Below are 12,878 nucleotides of genomic sequence, written 5' to 3'. Positions count from 1 at the left end.
TGCATTCCATAGCTTTTCTTTTAACAAAGCTGGAAGAGCTGTTTCCTCTCTAGCTTTATAAAACCATTGTTTTGAGCACAGCTATAGGACCTGTTCCCACTCCAGCTGTCTACCTACAAACTACTGTAGGTTGCAGCTCAAACTAAAGAACAAAGGAATCATTTCCCTTACAGGGGCCTCTATCTGTCAAGCAACTCTCTCTATCACAGTTGAAACTTATCCAAGCCCCACACCAACAAAACCCTTTGTCTGGCATGAATCTAACTGTAAATCTTTTCCAGGCACCAAAACATTAAATTAAACACACCTAAAACTATACCTTATTTTAATGTTTACTACTACGAATATAAATCCCTTAAAACTCCATTTGGTTTGCCCAACATTTATATCTTGAGTATTTGAGGCATATGCTATCAAAGCTTTTCATCTTGTATTCATCAGATCAGCCACACAAGATTAATCAACAGCAAGGGCAGCACAGTGCTGCATTGGGTAGCACTGCAGCCCCACGGCGCCTAGGTCCCTGGTTCGATCCCGGCTCTGGGTTACTGTCCGTGTGGAGTTTGCACATTCTCCCCCTGTTTGTGTGGGTTTCGCCCCCACAAACCAAAGATGTGCAGCGTAGGTGGATTGGCCACGCTATATTGCCCCGCAATTGGAGAAATGAATTGGGTACTCTAACTTTTAAAAATAAATAACTAAATCAACAATAAAGAAAACATTTTTTTAATGCATGGGAAGAGAGCACCGTTTCCTTGGCAAGTGGATTCTGATTGGTAGATGTGTGGCCATGGAGAATGCAGCAGAAAACAGTGAATTGTTTGTTCCCTTTAGAGTTGGTTTGCCTTGCATCAATGTCATGATGAGGGAAAGCTGAACAATTTTGATAGAATATCGCTTTTTTCAGCAATGCTCAAGTTCTGTACACCAAACATATATTATTGTTTATAGCTCATGTGATGTCTCAATGGGCTGGGTATTGTGACAGGTCAGGTGGAGCTCACACTGTTCAATAACTCCCCATGTTGGTCAAATAAAAAAAGGAATATTTATATAAATAGTCATCAGACACCCAGCAAAATAGAAGCGGAAATGAACACCTAGCTCTTTGAGCCTGGCTTTACACACCATGGCCAGAACTCTCCAGCCGTTATCTGACAGCGGGATTCTCTGGTTCCATCGGCTGTGCACCCCTGCCCATGGATTCCCAGCATTCTGGGGTGGCTACAATGGGAATTCCTGTTGATAGCAGCGAGAGCAGAGAATCCCATCTCTGGCGAACGGCACGTCACTTCCTACTGCCCGGAAACTGTTGGGAAGTTGGAGAATCCAACTCCATATAATCCCGATTTAAGGCTGGACGACTAATCCATTTCCCAGGGAAAATTCAACACAGTACAAAAGAGAAACAGTCCTTTAGGAGGGTTTGATTACCAGAGCAGGTTCCCATACAGGCCAAAGTGCACGTCACTGGTGATACCACACTAATATCGGCATTATTTGGCCGTTTTAGGTCACTTTGTTTTTCTTCCATGCCCCACTTCCTTACACTCCAGGCTTTGATACAGTAGATGAATATTTTGCTCTGATACCTTTGCCAAAATGTATCTGGACACAAGCATTAGGAGAAAAATAAGAAATTGTAATAAATTTGGTTTGAAAAATGAAAACGCGTTTTCTCCCTACTTTGCATTCAGCGGCTGCTTTCTTGCCATTCATCCCTCATCTTGCTGTGTCATTATGAGAAATGTACAGAACTGTAAGCGGTGATGTTATGTCTGAATGAACCACTAGAGGGAGCTAGATGCAGAATTATATAAAGCATCGATGCTGGGCTTTCTGGGAGAGTGTTGAGGAGAAGGTTAGGAGAAAGACTGTAGGAAAGTTAGTGTGAGTGAGAGCAAATCAGAGTTATTGTATTGGTCTAGAGATTAGTGGTAGATGAGTGTAGATTGTATGTTTATTGTCAATTGTTTATTATATAGAAGTAAGAGTTCGAATTCAATTAAGTACTGTAAATAAATCTTTAGCTTTGTTTAATACAACGGCTAGTTCTGGTCTTTGTGAACACTTTGTGAATACTAGGATAGTGAACACTATCCTAGGATCTAGACCACAAAGAACACCACACTCGCCACAGTTTTTTGTTTCTTTATTTGCCCCATTCCCACAGCCTTTGCCTGTGCACGGAGAAACTTTTTGTCATTTAATCTCTCCTGTACTCTGCCTTAACCTTTTCTTGGTTGCTCCTCCCACAATCCACCTTTCACTTGTTCATAACCTGTCACAATTCGCGCTTTTCTCAGTTCCAAATGAAAGGACTCAGACCTTAGGTGGTCCAGTTTTCGGTTCCTGGGTCGGATAGGCAGATACAGGAGCAATCTGTGCCATCAACTCTCTTTTTCTGCCTTCATTTGCTGCTATATCTGCTGGGTCCTTCCAATCGTTTCTGAATTTGAAATATGTTGCCTGTCATTGCACAGATAAACATTTTGGATCAGCAAACTGCAGTAAGATAATTCATCAGACTTTACGCGGTATGGTTGAGGGAGGAGTGTTCAGCAGCGTTGAATACTCTGCTATCTCTAACTACAGGCTCAACCAACATCAGCCACCTTTCCTGTCCCAGGGTTAGCAATTGCAGTGCCATTGTTTAAGTGTTGGATAGGAGTTGTGTCAGCCTTGCACACTCACGCACAAGAATGGATTTTAAACTCTTACCTCATAATTTAGAAGCAAAAGTGCTCCGAATTTAGCCAACCTGAATGTTGCTTAAAAATATAGAACCATACTGCACAGAAGGCTACTCAGTCCATTATTATTGCACCAGCTCAGTCCCACTGGCTATCCCCTCTTCATTGCCCTGTAATTGTGACCTTATGGGTTCGATTCAGCAACTCCCGTCACTCCAAACATGGAGCCGGGTGCAACGGGTGGATTACGCGAGAACACTAACTAGGGTTCCGCGCAGGCCGATTACAAGTCTCCCAACTCGATATCGCCCGTCGCGATCAGTATCTCACACTTGCTGGACTCATTTAAATATCCAGACCGACAGTTTTCCCCCGGCGCCCGTGACTCAATGGCTGCACCTGTGAGACCTCGCTAGGGTGCTGTTTTGTACTGGTCCACACAAACGTGGATCAGGTGTAATGGCATCTGGGGTGTCTCCCAGGCCATTGGAGACTCCCAGGTGGTGGGTGACAGGGCAAGGTGGTACCCTGACACTCCCCCTGGCAGCTGGACACCTTGGCACCGCTTGCCTGGCACCCTGGCAGTGCCTCTCTTGCAGTGCCAGGGTGCCGAGACAGCACTACCAGGGTGCCTGTCTAGCGGTGCTCAGCTGGCAGTGCCAGTTTGCCCGGCTGGCACTGCCAGGCACCTGGCTATGGGGGGGACCTTTCCACTTGGAGAGGAGGTATGGTGTATGTTCCCAGGGGCCTCCTCCAGGCTGGCGGGGGGAGGATTGAGAGGCTGGTCAATAAAGAAGTGGGGGGGCGTAGATCGGGGTAGCCGGTCAAAATGGCGCCCCGATCTGTGAGGAGCCTTTCAAGCTTTTCAAGCTTCAGTTACCAGCAGGAAATCCCTCTGTGCAGCCTCAGTGGAGTGAATCTCCCCGAGGACAATAAAATGGCAAAGTGCTGTTGAATTGCTGGGTGTTCATCAGCGCTGCAGTCACCAAGAAACACAACGCTAAACGGGCCCAACAGAGGATGTAGTTTGAAGTCTGCTCAATTGTGTCCAATTCAGTGTCTCTAATTATTTACTCCATTTTGGATATTTTGCAAAATAGTACACTTTAATGGAAAACAATAGAAAACTGCAAATGCAGGAAATCTTTAATAAGAATAGAAACCCTGGAAATATATTTTGGTGTGAGAGAACAGACAAATTACAATGTGTGCGAAGTACATAACAAGCACGTGGCTAGCACTGTGACTTCACAACGCCAGGGTTCCAGGTTCGATTCCCCGCTGGGTCACTGTCTGTGCGGAGTCTGCACATTCTCCCCGTGTCTGCCTGGGTTTCCTCCGGGTGCTCTGGTTACCACTCACAATCCAAAGACGTGCCGTTTAGGTGGATTGGCCATGATAAATTGCCCTTAGTGTCCAAATAAAAGGTTAGGAGGAGTTATTGGCCTGTGGGTATAGGGTGGAATTGAGGGCTTAAGCGGGTCGGTGCAGACTCGATGGGCTGAATGGCCTCCTTCTGCACTGTATGTTCTATGTATCTATGTATTTCCCAACTGATTTCTTCTTCCCTGTCTGCGATTTTCATCGTACAAGTTAGAAATACAGGGAAAATAATTATTTTATTACTACCCTCCGCACAATAATTCCACGGTAGCACAGTGGATCGCACTGTTGCCTCACAGCGCCAGGGCCCCGGGTTCAATTCCAGCTTGGGCCGCTGTCAGTGTGGAGTTTACACGTTCTCCCATGTCTGTGTGGATTTTCTCCGGGTGCTCCGGATTTCTCCCACAAGTCCCGAAACACGTCCTGTTTGTTAATTTGGACATTGTGAATTCACCTTCCCTGTACCCGAACAGGCCCTGGCATGTGGCGACTGGGGATTCCCACAGTTATTTCATTGCAGTGTTAATGTATGCCTACTTGTGACAATAAAGATTATTTTTTAAAAAGTTAAACTAACTGAGGTGCAGGCAATGGAACACAGTAATCAGAAAATGCCACAGGTGTTGCTAAACCTGAAGTTCATGTGGGATTTCTGTTGTTTTAATTATGTTTTTGGTTGCTTGTTCAATTGGCAATAATAACTCAATATAAGAAATGAAACCTGCCCTGTTTCCAATTACCAGCAGCAGACCCTGCCAGCAACAATAGCAATGTATTTGCTGTGGTGGGTGCTGTTTGTTTTGGTGACCTGTGTGTTTGCCAAAGACGATCGAATCTGCCGCCTTCAAGGAAAGTTTAATTTGCCTGAACTCACGCAAGGTGGAGACATCATCATTGGTGGAATTTTTCCCATTCATTACCGAGGTGTGCCGCCAAGGACTTCTTACCAAACACAACCAGAGACTCCACGGTGCTTAGAGTGAGTAGAGTCTTCTTGATTATTGAGTACAAGTGGAGGAAGAAGTAGAGATTCAAAGATATTTCAGGAAGATATTCCACAGAGTAGGTCCAAGCTAGGTGAAGCCAGAGAAAGGGAGGGAGTGCATTTTGGTAGGAGTCAGAAACTAGAGGGCTGTGGGACAGATCCCGGGCCAAAGGAGATGTTGTTATAAAGGGGAGCTATTTACACTGAACATACATTTTAGTTGTCTGTAAAATAATTTCTTGATCAAATCAATAAAAAATCACATCTGGCACAGTAATACAATGCACTATTTATGGATCATTTCACCAATCCACGAATAGACTCTAGTCGCTTCAATACCATATGCCATTATTTCTTCAGAGGTTGGAAATGTGATTATATAAATGCACATACTCATTATGTCATTCTGGTGTCGTAGTGTATGATAGACCCAGCTGCATAAATACTTATGATTCCGTGATTTTTTCAGAGTCAAAATGTCTTTGTTTCCATCAGATTTAACCTGAGAGCTTTCCGCTGGATTCAACTGATGATCTTTGCCATTGAAGAAATTAATAATGACCCATCGCTTCTTCCCAATATCACGCTGGGCTACAAGATTTATGATTCCTGTGCCACTCCAGCATTGGCTCTTAGAGCAGCCCTAACAATTCTTAATGGCCAAGAAGAAAATGTTACGCTCTCGAGATGTAATGGAGGCTCTCCGGTGCATGCACTTATTGCAGATGCTGGCTCAACACAATCCATAACCATTGCCAGGACAGCGGGGCTCTTTGGAATACCAATGGTAAGCAATAAAACATTTAACATGTAAGTGTTAGCAACATTGTCATTAGCGTGGAGGTCAAGTGTGGCTGAAATTTAGAACTCATCCCCTCTCAAATGGCTGTGCATGCTGGGACAACTGATGCTTGAAGATTGAGATTGGTAGTTTTTTTGTTAAAGCTGTGGAGCAAAGACAGTTAAATGCACTTGAGGTGCAGATAAATTGAATGCAGAGTAGCTCGGCCCAAATCATTTGAATGGCCTCCTCCTGAGTCCAATGTACCTCAGTCACTCTGAGCCATTTCAACAAAGAAACATCCAGTTTTGAGCACTTTGTTCTGAGTTACTTAACCTAGGCTTGGGCAGTTCTATGGGTGCAGCATTAGTCATACTGGCGCTGGGTTAGGAAAATAAATATAGCCCAGAGTTGCTTCACTGAGCCCCGTCGAAAGGGTATGTGAGCTGATGCGCAGAAGGATGAGAATATATTCAGCTTTGGCACTCTTCAGAGTCTCATAGCGTGCACATAAACCATGTCAAAGCTCCCACAAGCTGAGATATTGGAGGGAACCTTTCTGACCTGGAATTGTATTTTTTTCAAATGAGTGTGTTGGAGAATTTGAGACAAAGAGAGAAAGCAAAAGAACTTATGAAACTCATGGCTCGGCACAACATCGAGGGCCGAAGGGCCTGTTCTGTGCTGTACTGTTCTATGTTCTATGTTCTAGATGCAGGCAGTATTCAATCGAAACCAATTCTACATTCTAAATTTCTCTCACAATATTGCTGCTTGGTATCAACACTCAAAGGAATTCTTAAAACAGAGAGACGAACAAGTCCAAGTCCTGCTAAATACATTTATGGACATGTGGGTTCAGTGACAAGTGAAACAATACCAGTGGAATCTGTATCCAAACCTTCGACCGAGAAACAAAACACATGTATTCCCTCTTTCCAGGTTGTCAGGGTTCTATGTGAAATTGTTTTGACGTGGTTCTTCGCTTCAGTTCCTGATGCTATTCAACCCACAGTCCAAACTGGCACTTATTGCTGATCTCACTCGTTACCTGGTACCCGACAAAATAGGTCTGACTAGTTTGGTGCTCTTTAAGGTTTGCGCGAAGATACATTGTTAAGTCAAAGCAGAGAGAGCTTTAGTCTGCATTAAACTTGGGATCTTCATATTTAGAAATCCATAGGATTTCTAAAAGGAAAAGTTAGTTTATTTCCTCGTGCCAACATCCATTTAATTGATACCTGGAAGAATTCCTAATATCGTACATCTATGAATGGACAACAACTTACAAGTTACTATAATAAATAATAGTGGCCAGGTACCAACAGCATTCATAAGACATTCTGCTCTCCACTATTCAGAGTTGATTAGGATCTTTATTAAAGGAAGGACTGGACTGTAAAATATGATGTGAGAAAAAGTCTTCTCACACAATGAGTGGTTCGAGTCTGGAATGCACATGCCTTGGAAAAGTGGTGGAGGCATTTTCAATTGAGGCACAAATGGTTATTTGAACAGAAATATTGTACAGGGATACAGGGAAAAGACAGGGGAACAGCACTAAGTCATGACACTCAAGAACCGGTGCAGACATAATGGGCCAAATGGCCTCCTTCCGCAGCGTAACGATTCTGTGTTCTGTGACATTGGCACATTATTTTTAGTTAGCAAATTCGGCCAAATGTGCGGCTCATAACTGTTCTGAATGTGTACATGTGCTAATCTGTGAGGGATACTAAGGTTGGACTTGCAGCTTCCCACCTGGGCATAAAACTCATGACCGAGCCCTGCTCAATTTGACTTTGCATTGAATTCAATGGTGATTGAACCGAGTGGGACCCTTTAACAGTCGGCCAATCCGTAATGCCAGTTTCACATTGTGGCAGCAAACTGAAAATCTGCTTCTTCTTGAAGGGACGTTTTGAAGGCTGGTCTTCCTGAATGATGAAGGTATTGAACTAAAAATGAAATCTCTTTTTGATGTTTTCACAGATTAGTTACTTTTCGTCATGCATGTGCCTGAGCAACAAAAAGGAATTTCCAACGTTTTTCCGAACTATACCCAGCGATTATTTTCAGGTCGCAGCGTTTGTGCAGCTGGTGAAACATTTTGGTTGGACCTGGCTGGCGGCGTTTGGATCTGACGATGATTATGGCCACTTGGGTATTACAGCCTTTGTGGAAGAAGTCACTAAAATTGGAGCCTGCGTGGCTTTCGCTGAATATCTTCCCAAATTTAATGACAAGGAGAAAATCTTGCATCAAGTTGAGCTCATTAAAAATTCAAATGTTAAAGTTATTCTTGTCTTTGCTCCAGAGATAGACCTGAACTTCTTGGTGGAAGAACTTGTGCGGCAGAATGTCACTGGACTGCAATGGTTAGCGAGTGAAGGCTGGAGCACAGCAGCACTGCTGTCAACGGCAGCCAATTCCGAGATTATGGGTGGGACATTGGGATTGGCAATTCGTAGGGCCGATATTCCAGGAATTAAACAGTTCCTGGTCAGGCTCCATCCATCTACCTATCCAGGGAATGAATATATTAAGCAGCTTTGGGAAACTGTGTTTCACTGCACATGGACATCACACAACGACACAGAGAACGCAAGGCTTGGGCCTTTAAAGCATGTGTGCACTGGGCAAGAAGATTTAAAAGTTGCACAAAATGCATTCACTGATGAAACACAATTGAGAGTTTCATATAATACTTATCGAGCTGTTTATGCTGTGGCCCATTCCATCCATAATATGTTACAGTGTAAAAAAGGCCAAGGGCCATTTGTCAACGAAACATGCCCAGACATTTCAAAACTTAAACCTTGGCAGGTAAGTTGTATTTTTATAAAAAATTACAGTATAAATTCACCCCCTGTACAAATCATGGGAGGGATTCTCCGATTCCTCAGCCATGTGTTTCTTGGCAGCACGTTGTTCATTGGCAGCAGGATTCTCTTTTCCTGCCGCTTCTCCATGGGATTTCCCATTGAAGTCCATTCCACGCCACCAGAAAACCCGCAGGCAGGGGGTGCACTTTTAGCGGGAAATGAGAATCCCAACGATCGGAGAATACCGGCCTGTTTGAAATCAAAGTTCCATTCAATGTAGCCAGCAATGCTCTGTCACATTACACAGGATTACATAGGATATAGAACACAGAAACCATTCTGCCCAACTGGTCTAGGCTGGTGTTTATGCCCCACACCATCTTCCTCATCTAAATCTACCATTGTAACCAACCATTCCCTTCACCTGCATATGCCTGTCCAGTTTACCACTCTTTGAGTGAACAGGTTTCTTCCCAATTCCACCCTGGATTTCTGGTGATTGCCTTTTGTTGATCGCACTCAGTTGTACTAATCCCAATAAATATATAATCAGGCGTGCAATTGGTGAGTGTCACAACTAAATGCAATTCAACTTTGACTGCTGCTTTTCAGAAAAGCAATTGAGAAGTTGCAGTGAATTCCACGCATTCACTTTTTGAAATTATTTGTCTATCTGATGTAGTTTGCTGTAAATTTGAGGATCTACTGCTTTAACAGGTACAGTCAGTTTGGAGGTTGCCTGTTTCCTCATACTGCTATTACATTCTTCAGGTGGGACGTTAAACCAAAGTGAATCTGCCCTAAACAAGAACTCAGCAGGTCAGCCAGCATCAGAACTTGATAAAGGCTCATCGATCAGAAATGTTTACTCTGTCTCTCTCCACAGATGCTTCCTGACCTGCTGAGTTTGTCAAGCTTTATTTTAATTCTCTCACAGGTTGTGGGCAGTACTGGAATAGCCAGCATTTGTTTCCCATTCCTAATTTCCCCTTAAACTGAACTGGTTTACGGGATCATTACAGCGGGCAGTTAAGAGCCAACCACATTGCTTTAGGTTGGGAGACACATATAGAACATAAAACATAGAACATACTGTGCAGAAGGAGGCCATTCGGCCCATCGAGTCTGCACCGACCCACTTAAGCCCTCACTACCACTCTGTCTCTGTAACCGAATAACCCCTCCGGACCTTTTAGGTCACTAAGGGAAATTTCATCATGGCAATCCACCTAACCCGCACGTCATTGGACCGTGGGAGGAAACCGGAGCACCCGGAGGAAACCCACGCAGGCACGGGGAGAATATGCAGACTCCGCACAGACAGTGACCCAGCCGGGAATCAAACCTGGGACCCTGGAGCTGTGAAGCCACAGTGCTATCCACTTGTGCGACTAGGCTGCCCTAAATATAGGCAGAATAGTAGATATTCTTCCCTTATAGGACAGAGGTGAACCAGATAAGTTTTTTAAAAATGATAAAGGATGGTTAGAAAGCCATCATTAAAATGTATCAATTTAATTTACATTTCAGCTTCCATGATGGGAATTGAACACATACCCATCAGGTATTGACCTGGACCACAAGTCCAGTGACATTGCCATTACATTACCATCTATCCTATGGCTTGTCATTCAGATTTCCAGCATCCACAATATATTGCTTTTACATTAATTTTAATAATCTTTATTGTCACAAGTGGGCTTACATTAACACTGCAATGAAGTTAGTATCAAAATCCCCGAGTCTCCGGCGCCTGTTCGGGTTCACAAAGTGAGAATTCATAATGTCCAAGTTACCTAACAGCATGTCTTTCAGAACTTGTGGGAGGAAACCGGAGCACCTGGGGGAACCAACACAGACATGGGGAGAACGTGCAGACTCCACACAGATAGTGACCCAATCCAGGAATCGAACCTGGGACCCTGGAGCTGTGAAGCGACAGCGCTAACCACTGTGCCACCACGCCGCCCTTAGTGTATTATCTAAACAAAATCATCTGGTCATCTACCTCGTTTCTCTTCGCAGGAGCTGTGAACCAATAGTGCTACCCACTGTGCTAACATGCTGCCTTCTTTCCCAATTAGAGGCCAATAACAGCGAAACATGAAGAGAAGCAATTGGCAGCAAAGAAAATACAGACAGAGCTCCAATCGTTAACAAAATGTGCATGAAAGCATTCTCTTCTCAAACTATTAAAAAGTCTCCAATATGAGTCCAGTGTGTTGCCCGGAAGTCCAGCATTGGAATATCAGACCACTTGTCTTTAGTCCAGAATAAAAAACGGGCCGGACTTCAGAATTATGCTGCCATTTTTGAATTTCAAAGAAAGAAAGAACCTGCATCGATGTAACACTTGCCAATGAAGCACTATTGAAGTAAAGTCGCTTTTGTAATGTAGGGAACACAGGAGCCAGCATGCACAGCAAGCTCCCAGAAAGAGTAATGGAATAAATGACCTGAGCATCTCTTTCAGCTTTTGGTTGAGGAATAAATAATCAGGAGAATTCACCTGTTCTTATTCAAATCGTGCCATCTGGTCATTTACTTCCACTTGAGAGGTCAGATGCCCATCTGAAAGGTGACACCACCAATGGTGCAGCACTCCGTCGACACTTCACTGAAGTGTCCATTGTGGATATATGGTCAAGTTCTGGAGTGGGATTTGAACCCACAAACTTGTGACTCATAGGTTAATACCTAATTGACACCTAAAACCACTCCAAACTCAGGTGTATGTTACAGCATAGCCTCAGCTTCCTAGTGAATTTAAATTACACAATGTTGGTTTTAAACATAGCAGGTATCAAAATATAAAATAATATTATGTGATTTATTTGCAAAGGTCCTGCATTACTTAAAGAAGGTGAAATTTACAACTGCATTTGGAGATGAAGTAAGATTCGACGTCAATGGTGATCCTCGAGCAACCTATGATCTTCTGAACTGGCAACGGGTCCCAAATGGGAATATGAAGTACATTAAAGTTGGCCAGTATGATGCATCAGTCGGTACAGGCAACCAACTTGTTATAGAGAAGGAAGTTATAGTGTGGAGTGGGGGACAAAAAATGGTAAGGCACAATTCTGTAAATAACTTTTTCAATGCATCCAAAAGTTTTGGTGGCAAATGTCACCACAGATGTCAGGATTATGTTCAGCAACAAACTAGTGTTCGCCGCTACAACAATGATAAAGTGGAGGGTGGCACGGTGGTTAGCCTCACAGCGCCAAGGACCGTGGTTCACTTGCGGCCCTGGGTCATTGTCCGTGTGGAGTTTGCGCATTCTCACCGTGTCTCCGTGGGTCTCAATGGCTGCACAATACGTGCACCTTTTTCTGCATATTCTTTGACTTGAGCGTATAACAGACGCGTCTTGACGTGATTGAAATCATATGTGAATGAGAAGTGTTGCCACTCTTTACAGCTAAAACAAGGACCGTTGTCAGTGACAACGACTTGCTGAATTCCCTGTCCGGCGAAAATTGTCTTGGTATGCAGTATTTCACTTCTTGCCATTATGCTTGATAGTAGATCCATTTCGGGATAGTTTGACAGATAGTCTTTGATCATTAAATAATCTTTCCCTTGTAGGTGAAAGAGATCAATAGTTACTTTCAAGGGCGGCATGGTGGTGCAATGGTTAGCACTGCTTCCTCACAGCTCCAGGGTCACAGGATCAATTCCGGCGCTAGGGGCTTTTCACAGTAACTTCATTTGAAGCCTACTTGTGACAATAAGCGATTTTCATTCATTTCATTTCATTTGTAATGTTAAAATGACTGAAATCTGCATCACTGAACAGCAAAATGTAAATTCTATGCACTGTAAATTCCATGATGCTATGATTCTATGAAAATTATTCTGTATCAATGTCACAGTCATCAGTTTATTTTTCATAATTTTCTCAAGGTCAAACAAACATTATCTGTAATCCTGCATAAAATAGACTTGTAATAAAATGGAAACTTATTGTTCATTTTTCATTCAGGTCATTGAGGCAAAGTGTAGTGAATCTTGTCTGCCTGGAACAAGAAAAGGAGCCAGAACAGGAGAGCCAATTTGTTGTTATGATTGTATACCCTGTGCTGAAGGTGAAATTAGTAATGAAACTGGTGTGTATATCTATCTATCTGTCTATATATCTATCTATCTATCTATCTATCTATCATAGATATCATAGAATTTACAGTGCAGAAGGAGGCCATTCGGCC

General features: G+C 43.3%; 1 protein-coding gene across 1 annotated transcript in view; it reads left to right on the top strand.

Annotated features, from left to right (window-relative positions):
* The first annotated feature begins 4,897 nt into the window (after positions 1 to 4,897).
* LOC119976106 (extracellular calcium-sensing receptor-like) overlaps positions 4,898 to 12,878 on the top strand; it is a 12,907-nt gene continuing 4,926 nt past the window's right edge. The window contains exons 1-5 of the mRNA XM_038816277.1: positions 4,898 to 5,055; positions 5,557 to 5,848; positions 7,835 to 8,668; positions 11,510 to 11,737; positions 12,656 to 12,779. Coding sequence (XP_038672205.1) covers positions 5,591 to 5,848; positions 7,835 to 8,668; positions 11,510 to 11,737; positions 12,656 to 12,779 — 1,444 coding nt within the window. The 5' untranslated portion in view covers positions 4,898 to 5,055; positions 5,557 to 5,590. The remainder of the gene's footprint in view (positions 5,056 to 5,556; positions 5,849 to 7,834; positions 8,669 to 11,509; positions 11,738 to 12,655; positions 12,780 to 12,878) is intronic.

This window comes from Scyliorhinus canicula, chromosome 13 (genome assembly GCF_902713615.1).
Source record: "Scyliorhinus canicula chromosome 13, sScyCan1.1, whole genome shotgun sequence".
In the NCBI taxonomy this organism is placed as follows: Eukaryota; Metazoa; Chordata; class Chondrichthyes; order Carcharhiniformes; family Scyliorhinidae; genus Scyliorhinus; species Scyliorhinus canicula.
Note: the sequence above shows the minus strand (reverse complement) of the source record. Positions and strands in the feature narration are given on the sequence as shown.